The following is a 15,229-nucleotide window of genomic DNA, read 5'->3' on the forward strand; positions in this document are numbered from 1 at the left end:
CTACTAATCAATTTCAGTAGGTCTACTCAGAGTATGGCTGGATCTCATCCTTCCCCCCCACCCCGCCACCCAAATGCCAAACCTTGCTACTCTATTATAGTTGAAGCAGAAGGGATTTTTCACTTGGTGGTGACTCAACATTCTTCATCTGGAATGGTTTGAAAACATTACATCCTATTTACATGGAGTAAAGGCAACACAAATACATACCTGGGCAAAAGTGGCTTGGAAAAACAGCCAAACACACAGAGGTTCACTGCACAAAAATCTAATTCAGAACCAGTTTTGTGTCGGTGTCTGTAATCAAATACATCGGCTGGGATCCAAACAAAGAATAGGTGTGCACAGAGCAGAATCATAGACACACAACCAGAGTTTTGTTTTTAGGTTTTCACATAGGCCTGTCCTTTGCACATGCATACCACTTCTTTGAACCCTTAGCCTTAGATGCACTTTCCCTGTGACATCCTGCTTGAGATTATACTAAAATGTGGGCTGTATAATACGGCTGTAGCCAATGTGCTGCACTCCAGGTGTAGGAACAGCCAGCACGGAGTGATGATGCCACACTACTGCCTTCCTGAGAGTGGCATCATTGTGGCTTACCAAGGTTAGAAGCAGAGCAGGACAGTGACAAGGTCAGGGCTTTGCTAGTGCACACTGCCGCCTCAATGTTGCTGCCACCCTGCCCAGACTGGTCATGGTGAGTGGCGGCGTTGCCACTGTTGGGAGAACAATGGTGTAGCACCATCCCACTGTGCCAGCCTTTGCTGGCTGTTAGGCTACAATTCTCATGATCTCTGACATTTGGCCTCTAGCTGTGGTTGATGGGAGTTATAGCCCAACAACTTCAGGAGGACACAGCATTGGCTCCCCGTGGTGTCAGTCACATTTTGGCATGGGACAATGAGATGATGCCAATCAAAAATAAAAGAAATTGATATGCAAAATGTTGAGCACCCTCACATACCAGTAAATTTCTCAAGTGTACAGTTCTTTCTATGACTTTAATCTGGTTGCTGGGATTTGCTTTCATAATGAAACTGCAAGGAATTTCTGAATTAATCTTGCTCTGTTGTGGGTGGTATATAATTGTATGAAGAAGAGTTTCATTTCTCTTTAAGCTGGGCAGATGGTAGTTAAATCATTTTGCTTTTTATATATAAAAAAATGAATGATATGAGAGTATATCTTTCTTACTGTCATCTCTGGAATATGTCTGCTATAACCAGCTGTCCTCAGTGAGCATTGTTTATGTCTAAAATGTTTGTTTCCTGTTGAGAGCATCATAAAAATCCTCAGAGAGTGAATTTCTAGGTACCAAAACTGCAAGATGTTTTCATTCGTGAGGTCATTATTCTGGTCACATCTGTTTCATCAGATGAAGCGTCTACAGTCACTAACCCTCCCGTGTGTATTTTTATGGAATATGTATTTTATTACATGATAATGTATTCAATAGAGAGAGTCAGTCAAATCACATTTCAGGTACCAGGCCTGCTGGAATCATAGCTCTCATTGTAGTGATAAACTTTTATCTAGGCTCCACTGCACCACTTCAGATGAGTACATGACCGAATGCTTCTCTATACAAAAAATGCCCCCCTCTCCAAGTAGTTATCATAAAGTAGGGTTTCAGCCTAGCTTTCTTCCTGGTTTGTTATATTCAGGGGATTTCCTGGCATGGAGGAGTATTCAGTTATGTGAGCCACTTCCTGCAGTCAAATGCTGCTGGTCAGACATGGTTTTTACCACTCCTTTGGGAGCCAGGTATTAGGCTGAGAGGTTACACTTGCTCATCAGAGTGTTCTTGTTTGGTTTTTTCCTCCAGTAGCCCCAGAAAACCTACCACCTTGTTGTCAATTAACATTATTAATTGGGAATGGGATCATGTGATCATAGAATTGTAGAGTTGGAAGGAACCCCGCAGGTCATCTGGTCCAATTTCCTGCAATTCCTTTGGCTGCAATCTCAGCCAAAGCATCCATGACAGATGGCCATCCAACCTCTGCTTAAAACCCTCTAAGGAAGGAAAGTCCATCACCTCTTGTGGGAGTCTGTTCCCCTATAGGACAGCTCTTCCCGTTCACAGCAGGGGCTTCTAATTTTGCTCTAGAGGTTAGCCGATTCCATATTTAAGTCATGGGGAATATATGAGAATAATGGGTGGAAGTCAGCTCAGGACTAAGGAGCTTGTTCCATCAATGCAAACATTTATGATTGCCCCATGGAATTATCTCCCTCTCTTCCCCACTGCGTACGGTCCTGGCAGTTCTCCTGCCCCTCCTGAGCAGATTTGGAGTAGGTGAGGCGCAGAAGGGGAAGCTCCCTTTCACTAGCGGGAATCCTTGTGCTGGCTTACACTAGCAGAACTGATTAGCTGAATGCACATCATGCTGAAAAAGTGTACCCAAATCTCATTGTGTCCCAGAGCACTAAAAAGTGCTTCTCTATTATTATTATTACTACTGCTGCTACTACTACTATTACTATTATTAATCATATATGTATGTTACTATTGCCAATCCTGATCTGCAGTGTCTGGGGCTGAAGTAGGTTTTGAACTCATATTTCAAGTCTATAGGGTAGCAAATCCTCAATCGTGCAAGCTCATTCCTTCAGGCATTCGTTTTGTCACTAGAATTAGGAACGAAAATGTGAGTATAGATTGCATAACAATCCCCAGAAAAGAAAAGAAAAATTAAAGATCCACAGCCCTGCACATATTTAATTTGGGAGTAAATTTCATAGAATACATTACAACTTATATCTGAGTAGACATACATAGAACTGCAGCATAAGGATGCAATCCTTGGCACATTTATTGGGAGTAAGTCCTGTGAAATCAGCAGACCTTAGCTCTTGTTTATATTCATAAAACTAGACTTCATGGATGTAATCCTAGACCCCCTTACTTGAAAGTAAACTCTGTTGAATTCAGAGGGACTTACTCCACAGTAAATGCACACAGGATTGGGATGAATAGTTTTTCTCCAGTCTAGAAGTCTGCTGGAATTTCTCACGCTACTGGAAAATCAGCCTTGGATTCCTGAAGCCAGTTCAATCAGAAAACCCTACGCAAATCCAGAGTGGAGTCTCTAAGATGGTTGGATGGTGTCTTGTACTCCTATTTCTGGCAACTTCTGCAACCAAGCTGGTGCCCAATGTATTTCTCTCATTTCCTTTTCCACATCAGCTGCTGGAAAATCAGCCTTGGATTCCTGAAGCCAGATCAGTCAGAACATTTACAAGTCTCCCTGGGTTCTGGTGGCTCCACAAGCTTCCCCTACCTGCTGTGCCACAAGCCAGGAGATCTCTGCACCTGCTTACAAATCCCCTAAGGAGGCTTACAAATCCCCTATAGTTCAGTTCCGCTGTGGACAGAACCACACATGCACCACCCAATTCTGTTTTGAGCAGAGTTTGGTGATAATCGCTATCAACGAACAATAAGTAACTTTCTGTGACTGCCAAAGATATCACATTCATGTAAGGATTCTCTGTTCACTTGTATGGGAAAGACAGCTTTGTGTGTGCATTCCCACTCAACTGAAATAAATGGGAAATCCTGCTTTAAGTATAGGAGCTCTCATCAAGTTCTTATGGCCACATAGAAACATAGGATCAGGGATTTATTTGTGTATGCCCAAATTTAAGGTTGTTGAGCTATTTTTAGTACTGCCGAAAGTTCTTGAGCTTTTTTGCAAGATCGTTTTTGAGCTATTTTTTATGGAAAATTTGCAAAAACTGCACTGCCCACATGCATCCAGATTTTCCCAGTATTCTGGATATGTCCGGAAAATCCTGGACATATGGCAAACCTACTCAAGTTGTAGGAAGTGTTTGTTTCAGTTGTTGAGAGTTTGAATACTGTTCCCTGAGTCCGTAAGAAAAAATGTATTTATATGGAGAAAGGAAGTTCAGATTCTATATTCATTGGCTATCCCTATTTTTAAAAGACAAACAAACCATCATTTAAAATAATGTTAATTTTGAAACTTATCGTGCAATCCCTATGCATATTTACTCAGAAGTAAGTCCCGCTGTGTCCAATGGGGCTTACTCCCTAGTAAAGTGTATATGGGACTGCGGCCTTAGGGTAACTATGTCATTATGTCCTCCCTATTGTACATTTGGATCCCTGAAGTGCGTTCCCTCACTGTAAATAGGAACCAGTCTCTGTGCTTTGAAAAGTCCTCAGGATCTATGTAGGTTACGTCCTTCTGTATTGATGTTTTAATTTGCTACTTTATAAACGTCTCTTCTTTCGTTTTCGTCCCGGCTCTCTTTTCTTTTCAGCAACTTGTTGTTTGTCATTGTTATTTTCAATTGCAGACTGCTTTAAAAACAAACAAACCCCCAAGCCTTCCATATTCATGCTTCTCTCTGAAATGTTTTTGGTTTGGGTCTTTTGACTGTCGTCTCGCTGTGAACTTTGCAGATTTGTTTATGAGTGCCACTGTGCTTCTGCTGCATCTGCATTGTCACCGTGATGGTATTTTTTTCTTTTTCTGTCTGTTTCTTCCACAGGAGTTTAACAAGTAATCTGCCCAATGTGAACCTACCAAATGTGAATCTCCCCAAAGTTCCAAATCTACCAGTTAACATCCCGCTAGGCATCCCCCAAATGCCTGCCTTTTCTGCACCGTCATGGATGGCTGCTATATATGATGCTGAGTGTGTATTCAGTTCAATAGATCTCATTTAAATCAAAAGTTTCCTTGGCATGGATATGGATTGTTTATTTCTCTTTGCTAGAGCCTCTTTAAGAGAACAAGCGAGATTGACGTCTCTTTCTAGAGAAGGACTAAATTTGGCGCGCGTTCTGTTAAAATTTAGCACGGATGTCTGTATCGAATGCATTTTTTTCCTTCCACACTTGACACTTGTCAACATACCTGTTGATAAGATTTGGATCGGTGCACCAAAAAAAATACTATTGTGTTGGTTGCGAACCGTGAGATAAGTGTCAATGATGTGTGCTGTTAAAAAAGAAACTATCCTGTGCTCAGCTAATTTTGCCATTATCTTTATTGGGATCTAAAAGCCCATATGCTTCACCTGATTGTTCCTGCTTTCCTAAATGATTGTTAAAAAGAAAGAAAACAACATTTACACTGTTGGAAGAAGTGCTTTCAGAGTTGGCCCTAGCATACTGAATCACCTGCCTCAGGCGGCAGGTTGGGAGGGGAAGCAAAATGAGCACTTTCTTGCTGCTAGCAAATCAGAACAGGAATGCCCCTTTGCCACCTGCTGCCCTGGACACTTTGGCAAAGCCTTGTGAAACTTCAGGTGGCTTCTCTGTGGTGTCTGAAGCATGGGGCGGTTTCCGATGCTGCAAAATGCAGTAGTGAAGGAGGCTGCCTGGTCCTAGATGGCAAAGTTGCTTGGGCCCAACCCAAAGCTGCTGTTGCTTAGATAGCTTTCCTCAAGTTATCTAGGACCATGGCCTGGCACACCAGTCCTATAACCACATTACAAAGGGAAGTGGGGAAACCATGGCAGTCTGTGACCATCATGAGCTGAGGTCTTCCATTCCTGCAGACAGCTAACCCTTGCAAGTAGCTGCTCACATAGGTCTCCTTGCATGAGTAGTGGAATGTCAGAAGAGAAAACCCAGGCAGGATTTACGCTCCTCTTCTTCTGTGAACAGGAAGGCTGCAGCTACATAGGAACATAGGAAGCTGCCTTATAATGAATTGGACCATTGGTCCATCTGGCTCAATATTGTCTACACCAGTGTTTCCCAAACTTGGGCCTCCAGCTGTTATTGGACTACGATTCCCATCATCTCTGACCACTAGTCTTGCTAGCTAGGGATGATGGGAGTTGTAGTCCAAAAACAGCTAGAGACCGACGTTTGGGAAACATTGGTCTACACCAAATGGCAGTGGTTCCCTAGGGTTTCAAGAAGGAGTTTCTCCCAGCCCTACTTGGAGATGACAGTGGGGATTGAAGTTGGGACCTGGCTAGTACACCCAGAGAGGCAAACGTATATGAATGGTTTCAGTCTCACTCCAAATTGCCCCATGGAAGTCAGTGGGACGCATTTGGAGCGACCAAAGTAAGCATAGCCCTGCCAGAAGTGTGAGTGTAAGCACAGATGTCAACTTCCCACCCACAAGTGTCGCTTCTGTGCTTCAGCCTACCCTCAGCCAACCTCCCGATCTGCCTGCCTTCTTACAACCCATCCAGAGAGGGGTCGCTGGCTGTCATCTTCCTCCTCCTCTGTCTCAGTGTTCCCATTGTAGAACTCAGCAGGGTGGAGGGTTCAGAAAGAACTGGATCTAGTTGGCTCTGCCTGTTGTTGGCTATGGCGCCACCTACTGTTGGGCTCCCTGCCTTCCACCCTACCAGGCCCAATCCAAGCACGACAAAGCTTATCGTACTGCCTTTTTGAACAATCATTTGGGGACAGGAAACTGTATTCAAATTTTAATCTAAAGGCCATTTCCACCAAAACGTTATGATTTTGAAAAGCAAGTCAAATGAATCACTGTACAAGAAAATGCTGTATTCATCTATTAAATTGTATATAGAGAGGTTTTTTTAAAGTACCAGAACTGATAATTCCATGAAATGCAACTCATATTCATGCTGAGCTGGTTTATTAAAGGCTAGACTAGACTAGGCAGTATGTGTAAATAGTTAACTGACAGTTTTACTTTCTCTCTGTGCATGCTCTGTGATATTGTTTTGTTTTGTTTTCGAAAAGATAAGAATCAAGGCCTCAATCCTGGACATGCTTACTCATGAGTAAGTCTCATTGAATGACTTGAATGTCACTTTCTGATGAGGGCATGCATTTAGGATGGCAGTCAAAGACAAAGCAGTCATCTTAAGTTTCGCGTATGATTTTATTTAAAGAATAAAACTTGAGCACAAATTCATCTTAAAAGCAGTATGATGGGGGAAAATGAGCTACTGAACTTGTCAGCTTTAAGCCAAATGTGTGATATTGCTCTCCGCTTTTCAAAATCCAATGAACTCTTCAAATGGGAGATACAAAATCAACCCAGAGATTATTTTTTTATTTGAAAATTCTGGAAGCAGATGGGTATCGCCATGTTGTAATACTAAATACCAGGTTTTCCCCCCCATTCCTGGATATCTGATTGCTTCAAACATAAATACGCTCTATTCCAAAGGCAGGATTAGACTGGATTTAAAAAATAATAATAAAGAGAAGGTAATTATTCTCAATGTATGTTTAAATCAGAAGAACTGAAATGATGCTTAGCCAATTATGCCACTGTTATGATGTGTGCTACTTCTTTGCTTAACCAACCATTCAAGAAAAAGCCTGATTCTCTTATCTTTTCATTGGGCGCATCTCCCTTCTACCCATTAAGGACATGTTTCAGTGTTTTCACGCCATTACATAGATATGTCTATTTATTACAACTGAGTTGATGCATTCTTTGGGGAATAAATACCTTTGTTAGTGCAGGATTCAAAGGACTGTCGTCCCCCCCCCCCCCCGGCATGTTGGGAATATAGTCTTCACCCTGCAGTAGCCATGTGTGCATTTAGCTATATCTTCCCTTCTGTAGCATTAAGTCAATGCAGCTGGCATCTGTCACAATGGAAACACCCATCCTTATTTGTTTCTATAGACGATATCAGCATGACCTGGTAATGCATGGTGTGTAAATACAAATGATTGTGTTAGCATTAGTGGTATGCGAGGAGTCGGGTGCGCTTCTTCAAGTTCCCTTGGTCATAATCAATGTGGAGAGAGGGATGAGAGAGAGGAGGAGAGAGGTGCATAAATTTCTCAGCATGAAGCACAATCTGAAGCTCGTATCTTATCCTGTAAGTAGAGGCATTAGGCATAATTGTAGCTGAAGAGAAGTCTAAATCAGCTGGACTGGCTGGTCCCATCTGTATGGAAGATCTGGGTAAGAGAACCTGCGCTTTATTGAACCTGCACAGAATTGTAAAGGCATTGCAAAAAGCAAAAGGAAACTTACAGAAGTCTGGTCAGATATATTTATTTCTCTTTCTGAAAAAGAGAAAGGAAATTTGGGGAGGGGGGAGTCCCAAACGAAAAAGAGGTAGAGAAATCAACAAAGCCAAAGTTTTCTGAGATATGTAAAAGGATGTCTCATTGTGAATTATTCAATTGCCTTACCCTGATTTGTTTCCAGCTGTTCAAAAAGTGTGTCCTCGCTCACCACTTGTTAGCACTGTTCTTGTTTTCTCCTGAAACCCTTGGGGATGGGGGAAGGAGAACGAAGAGAATGAAGCTTGCAATGCGGGAAGTGCATGAAACCGAAGAATAACCACATACGTTTGTGTACTGCGGTTATTATCAACCAGAGATTTGCCTTCACGTTGTATAGCCTTCAGTTCAATAACTACATACCCTAATGTGATTATTGAAACAGGCTGTTTTTTTGTTTTTATGCCATATGCACTGTTTCCAGATAAACGTTCGTTACCCTCTTCTGTCTGATCTGGAAAGACTTGTAACAGCTAGGTAGATTAGAAGAAGAAGAAAATGTATAGTGTAAAACCCTGATGATGGAGATTCTCCCTGGCATTGTTCTGTGTCTCCAGTCACTGTTACGCCCCCGTTACGTGTGCAAGAACGATCTCCACATTAGGTTTCCAGAGCCAGAGAGCAGGCTGTAACTTCTCCTGTCATTCTTATTTTTCCTTTTCTCCTGTCAGCAATGGATCAGGAACGTCAGAAGATCTGTTTTGGAAATTGGATGCCTTACAGACCTTCATCAGGGATTTACACTGGCCTGAGGAAGAGTTTGGGAAACACCTAGAACAGCGCTTAAAGCTTATGGCTAGTGATATGATTGAGTCCTGTGTGAAGAGGTAAGTGGAAACCAGTGGCATAGCACGGGTTGCCAGTGTCCGGGGCCACGCGGAGGTGGTGGGAGGGAGGGGAAAGGGTGGGGAGTGTGCATGAGCATTCAGCTTCCTAACGGCATCCGCATCACCCAGGAGATCGTTGTCTGGAGAAGTCACTTCCTGGTGCACATAGAGAAGCTGTATTCAACAGAGCCCAGCGACGAAACTGCGCAGCTGTATTGAGGCAACACCGGGTGTTGAAATTTTGTGCCCCTAACGATTTTGTGCCCAGGGCAGCCACCTCTGTACCCCCTCCCATGCTTCACCACTGGTGGAAGAAGAGTTTGAATTTGATATCCCGCTTTATCACTACCCTAAGAAGTCTCAAAGCGGCTAACATTCTCCTTTCCCTTCCTCCCCCACAACAAACACTCTGTGAGGTGAGTGGGGCTGAGAGTCTTCAAAGAAGTGTGACTAGCCCAAGGTCACCCAGCAGCTGCACGTGGAGAAGCGGAGACGTGAACCCGGTTCACCAGATTACGAGTCCACTGCTCTTAACCACTGCACCACACTGGCTCTCAGTGGAAGCACTGGTGGAAGCAACTAGTGTCCACATAGCGTGCATCTAAGTTTTGAAATCACATCCAATTGCTTCTGCGCAATTGTGCAATTCTGCTTCTGCAATTGGGACAATGCATGCTGGAAATGACTTCCCAAAAAATTAAGTACTTGATGAGTAGCTTCTGTGAGAGTTTTAAGTAAGCCTTAGCAGGGGTTCCTCAATGAGAAGTTCAGTAATGGCAAGCAGCCTTCTCAAATCAAACAAGAGTAGTTGTTCAGGGCAGAACTACATACTTGGGGCTACTGCCAAAAAATGTTGGTGGCATTCTTCATTCTCTCCCTCTTTCTTGCCCCCACCCCCCAAAAAATAGCTGGTTCAACTGATCATATGACATGTCATCATGCTATGCTATGGTGAGCCAGTGGGATGTAGTGGTTAGAGTGCTGGTCTAAGAGATGGCAGGTCGAGGTCTAAATGCCTTCTCAGACATGAATCTCACTCTGTGTTTGTGACCTTGGGCCAGTCACTGGTTTTTGCTGTGAGGATGCAATGGAGAGTGGTGAGAACCTTGAGCTCCTTGGAAGAAAGATAGGATAGAAATGTTGTAATAGTAGTAATGATGCTGATGAAGAAGAAGATGGTTTTCCCCACCCAAATCCACATCATTGGCTGTTGTTGGAATAGGTTGGGTAAATCGCATAATGAGAAGAGAAGAAATAAACCTGGGGCTCCTGTTTTGCAATAGAACCTGAAGAGGTGTTGTATATTTACTTGTCAAAGAATCAACTTATAGCAGTTTATGTGACAATTCAGAAGAGTTCAGGCAAACGAGTCACATTATGACAAAATGAAAATGCAACAATTCAGTATTTTGGTGGAGTTAATCAATTAACAGGTTTGTATAATCAGTGCTGAGTAATGAACACCCATATGATTTCCTATACTGCTGTGAGTTTTCTGTTTGGTTCCTGGTATACTTCAGTTATAAATTAGTTTGCAACCTGCAAAGATAAACTTTTGTAGCTTTGGCAAATCACTAAAGAAATAAGCTAAAAAGTGTGAGTTGCCATTCATGAACATTTTTCTTTTACATTCCAAAATGTGTTGGGCTAGGAATATTGGAGAATTCAGCTGAAAATGGAAACAGGAGCAGAAACTGATGAGCTTCGCTTATCTGTTCCATGTCCGGAGTAGAAATCAGTTGTCATGGACTGGCTGGATGCAGAGAAGTGGTGGGAGGTACAAGCCAAGGAACCCTTAAGGAACCCCCAGATGAAGAAGGCTCAGAATCAGAGGGCTGGTGGTGGGACGACAATGGGTGGTTAGAGAGAGAAGGAGTAGACTGGGAGGAGGAGGTGTTAGGAGCAGAAGAGGCAACAGGATTTAGTGAGCAGGGAGAGGCTGTGGCAGACAGCAGTGCAGACTCAGAAGCGAGAGGGGTCAAGAGGCTGAGTGAGGCAGGCTGTAGGGTCTCCTTCTCCTGCTGTGACCAGCTCCCCTTCCCACTGGTCTCCCAGAACACACAGGAAAATGAAGACTTCGGAGTATTGTATTGCTCAGTCAAATTAGCAGCCTCAGTATCTTAACTTTTAAAATGTTCCTTTTATTTTATTTTTTTATTACTTTTAACAGAACCAGGATTGCGTTTGAAGTAAAGCTGCAAAAAACAAGCCGGTCAACAGATTTCAGAGTCCCTCAGTCAATATGCACCATGTTTAATGTTATGGTTGATGCCAAAGCTCAGTCAACAAAACTTTGCAGTATGGAAATGGGCCAAGAGGTAAAACTTATATATATATATATTTATAAATGTTTAAAGGGAAAAAAATCTGCATCTTATATTCTGCTGGTTTCAGAAACATTCTAACAGTTGTGGATTTAGTTTTCCATATATAGACTATGCAGATGAAAATGCAGGGTCACTCCGTCAAACAAATCCCCATATTGAATATGGACACTCAGAACCCCTGTCACTTAGAAGTGACTGTTGGCAAGGATTGTGATGTGCACAAGGTACCTTTAAAGCCTATTTATGCATGACAGTGTTTTATATTGAGTCATTAACTCCACCTTGGAACCAGACATACGTTTGCCCCAACGTCTTGATTTTTACATGCAACTACCAGATTGCAAAGGCATGATTATTTTGACCAACAGGCAAAGAAAACCCCATGAGAAACAAAGCAACCTGAGCAAAAGGACTTAAGGGGAAATAAATTGCCTGATCCTATGTAAAATGCAGTCCTGCCTGATTGGACTTTTCTAAAACCTACATTTATAATACTTCCGGGTCCTTAATGACTCAAAGGTTCCAAACTGGTCCAGTTTTATCATCTGCTGGTCTAATGTGTTTTACTTCTCAAAGACATTATCACAACTTGAACATTTCCACATGTGATGTTGTGAAGTAGAAAGACATGCTGAATTGGGCTCAATGAAATGCATAATCATAATCCTCTTTTGTTTGGAAGGCTTGAAACACTGTTCAACATTTTTCTCATCTCTGTTTATGACCAGTTCAGACACAGGGCTTGGATTCTCGTATCTCATTTTCAGTAGTGCATACAACAACAACTCCTCATGTTCAGAATCTATGTCACATGGGTTATTCTAGCTTTTTTATTTTCTTGAAATATTTATCTCATTCGGATACTTACAAAATAAAGCACCAATCCAAATGGATTCATGGGGAGATTAGACTGAGTACAGTGAGCATTGGAGCAGGTCCTTTGGTCTTCATTTTCTTTTGTTTGTTTGGTATGCTATTTGTTCTTTTAGATGCTCCTCTTTTTATATAATCCCAGGATGCAACCTTACTGTTGTGAGCACTAAAGGCTTCCCTCACCCAAGTCAAAGCATATACTTAAATGAACTCCCACCACTCCTGGTCTGAAATTAGCCCAGAACCACAGAATTTGCCTTGCATCTTCTGTCTTGGTGCAGCCTTTTCGTTGCACTTTTTCAAAACAAACTCAGGAAGACAGTCGTTGTGAAGCTGCTGCAGCTCAATTATTTCTACGCCATAATTCCTTGTTGTTTTGATCCATTATGATCTATAGGAATGTCTGCTAGAGGTTTCTGGCAACTGGCCTGAAGTGACATTTCTAAACTCTTCCAATAGTCAAGTTTGTAAAGAGCCCCAGCGTTCAGTGTTCCTGGCTTAAGCCTAGTATCTCTTTACAAATACAGCTTTCCAGCACCTCTAATAATAACACTATTAGTTGAAATAAATTCTAGGCCTTACACAAATGCCAAGACTGGGAGTAAGCGTAGGCTGCGCTCCTATGCACATTTACCTGGGAGTAAGTCCCGTCGAACTAAACAGGACTTACTTCTGAGCAGATATGCATAGGGTTGTTCTACCAGCTACCTGTACATGTGATGGTGAGAAATTTGATTCTTTGGGGTTTTAATTTGCCATTTCTCTGTTGTATCAGTTTCATTTCCCATCAGGTATAGCATAGGTAAAAGGTGCTTGCCAGCCTCAGTTACCCCTGACCAACTCCCATTTTACTTGATTTGTCACTCGCATTGTTCTTGCAAATCCATGACCCATCATGGTTGATAACAAGCAGCAATTCAGTTGCACAAAGAATCAGCCTTTAATATGTCTTAGGCAAATCCACATGTGCCTCTTTGAGAAAGTATTGATACTGCGGTACACAGATTGCATAGCGATTGTGTGAAGTAGCGGTTGCTCTGGTATGACGTTTTTAACAAATAGCTGAACTAATAGACCTGCAAATCAGATGTGAGTTATCTGTGCATAAGTTACTGTTTAGGACTGCAGGATTACATACACCCCGCCTTCTCCCCTCCAAGTCTTTTGTTTTCTCTTTTATTCATTTTAATGAATTCCTACCTCATCCCAGTGTCTCATGCCATCTCATTTCTCTTTGCTTTTCTCCTGTTTCTCTCAGAAATGTATAACTGCTAATATATAAAGTGATTGACTAATAAGGACTGCAGTATGGCAAGGGATATTTATGCCAACGACACTAAATTAACCATTTTATCCATCTCTTTTCTCAAACAAAGTAGGGGTGTATTTGATTCAACCTTCCATGTGGCCAAGCCCAACCCAGTTCCAAAGGGATAACGTGATTGACAGTTGCTGCATTCTTAGTCTCCTGCCAGCCACAGCCTAGAAGGGTTTGCTGGCGGGATGCTTTGCTATTCCCCAGGCTAACTGAGCTCTTGGTTGTTGAACCAAAGGTGCTCCCAGAGCCACAGCAGCCAGCAGCAACTTGAGCCACAATGCTTCCTTCCTGGCAAGCGCATTGCTGGTGCTTATGGGGAGGGTGAAGGGGTGAGGCGGTGGGGGTGTCTGTACAGTGCGGACATACCAGTGGGAGCATCAGATGGGTTCTGCCAGTGCATCTGCACTGCACCAACCCCCACACCACCTCACCGTCCCCCCTCTTAAGTGACACACCTGCCAGGGAACCAAGCAAACTGCTTCTGACAGTAGCCCTGGGACATAATCTTGCCCCTCCCTTCCAGTAGAATTCCTCCGTGTGTTTGCTGTCCTCATTTTCTCCCCACATCCTTAGCAATTGATAAAAGGCCTTTCCTCTTAATCAATCATGGAACTCATCTAAGTCAATTGCACACATAGGAACAGTCAATTTGCAGCAACCTCCCACTCCACCACATGTAATGGAACTAGCAGGAACTATACTTCTATCATCCCACCCAATCCAATCCCAGTAACAACTCCATTTGAACTGATATTTAGGGAGCTTCCAGGCCAATTGTTTATTGAGCACTCAGAGTATAATGTTGCTATAAATGATGCTTTACCAGGCATTCATCCTGGTATGTTCATGTGGAGGCTATACAGCTTTGCCAACGTTTTCCAGCGTAGTTTTCCATCAGTTTTCTTATCAAACTTTTTATGGTTAGAAAAGACATGGGATAATTGCACCAGGAAATTCAGGATAACCACCAAACGTTATTATTATTATTTATTAGATTTTGAATAAGATATTCATCATAAGGTGGTTCGCAGAATAAAATACAGGATAGAAACAAGTAAATCAAACCAGCAAAACAATAAACAACCCATCTTGAATTGACAGCCTGAGTTTCCTCCTTTAGAGTATCCACAATTCCTTCCTTTGGATAAAAGGAGACCTATATAAGGTCCACTGAATCCTACTGAGCCTCCAAATGTTGCCATTATTTCTCTTAATTTTTTTTAATGATCAGATATGGAAAAATTTGAGGCATTTTAGGGAGTGCATTCTGCTGAACATATACACCCATATTCTCCCTGTGTCCTTATATTCAAAGGCAGCTGTTCAGACATTTGGCAGACATAATTTACCACCTTAAATATTTATATTTCTTCTGAATATTTAATGTATTGACAGGAATAACTTGTGTATCAAATATTTCTTGGTGGGTCTGGTATGTTTTTCTTCTCCGAGGTCAGATGGTCGCTAATAGAAATGCAGCATACACACAATCTGTTGGCGGTGTCATAATGAAACATGCCTCTCACATGCGCACCCAATGTCAGCCTAGTAAAGTGACTATAGATGGACTGAATTCATCTGCTTATAAAGCAAGCCAAAGTATCTCACTAGTTTAGCTGAATTAGCATCCCACTCCTGCAGGGCACTTTGAAGGACCTGGGTGCTTCAAAGCTTCCTAGGGTGGATTTTTCCCCACACTGATTCAATGGGTCAGCATGACAGGAGCGCCAAATCCATGCCTTTCTCTGCCCAAAGAGTTCCAGTGCTGCCATACAGGTGGGACCACAAGAGGAAGAGGCACCTGAGAGCAGTTATTCCCCTCACACACCTACACTTCCCAGGGAGGAGTTAACAATCCTTCTTGCCAAGGGACTCTGGG

The 15,229-nt window shown here is 42.5% G+C and overlaps 1 protein-coding gene across 9 annotated transcripts in view; it reads left to right on the forward strand.

The window, feature by feature from the left end:
• CADPS (calcium dependent secretion activator) overlaps window positions 1-15,229 on the forward strand; it is a 356,444-nt gene that overhangs the window by 273,513 nt on the left and 67,702 nt on the right. For 5 of the 9 annotated variants that reach the window (XM_083491182.1, XM_083491174.1, XM_083491175.1 and 2 more), the window contains 3 exons: window positions 4,531-4,677; window positions 8,677-8,832; window positions 11,003-11,150. In XM_083491182.1, the coding sequence (XP_083347308.1) occupies window positions 4,531-4,677; window positions 8,677-8,832; window positions 11,003-11,150 (451 nt within the window). The remainder of the gene's footprint in view (window positions 1-4,530; window positions 4,678-8,676; window positions 8,833-11,002; window positions 11,151-15,229) is intronic. The other 4 variants (XM_083491178.1, XM_083491179.1, XM_083491180.1 and 1 more) reach the window with 1 other exon arrangement.

This window comes from Podarcis liolepis (genome assembly GCF_965112155.1).
Source record: "Podarcis liolepis genome assembly, chromosome: 2".
Classification (NCBI taxonomy): Eukaryota; Metazoa; Chordata; class Lepidosauria; order Squamata; family Lacertidae; genus Podarcis; species Podarcis liolepis.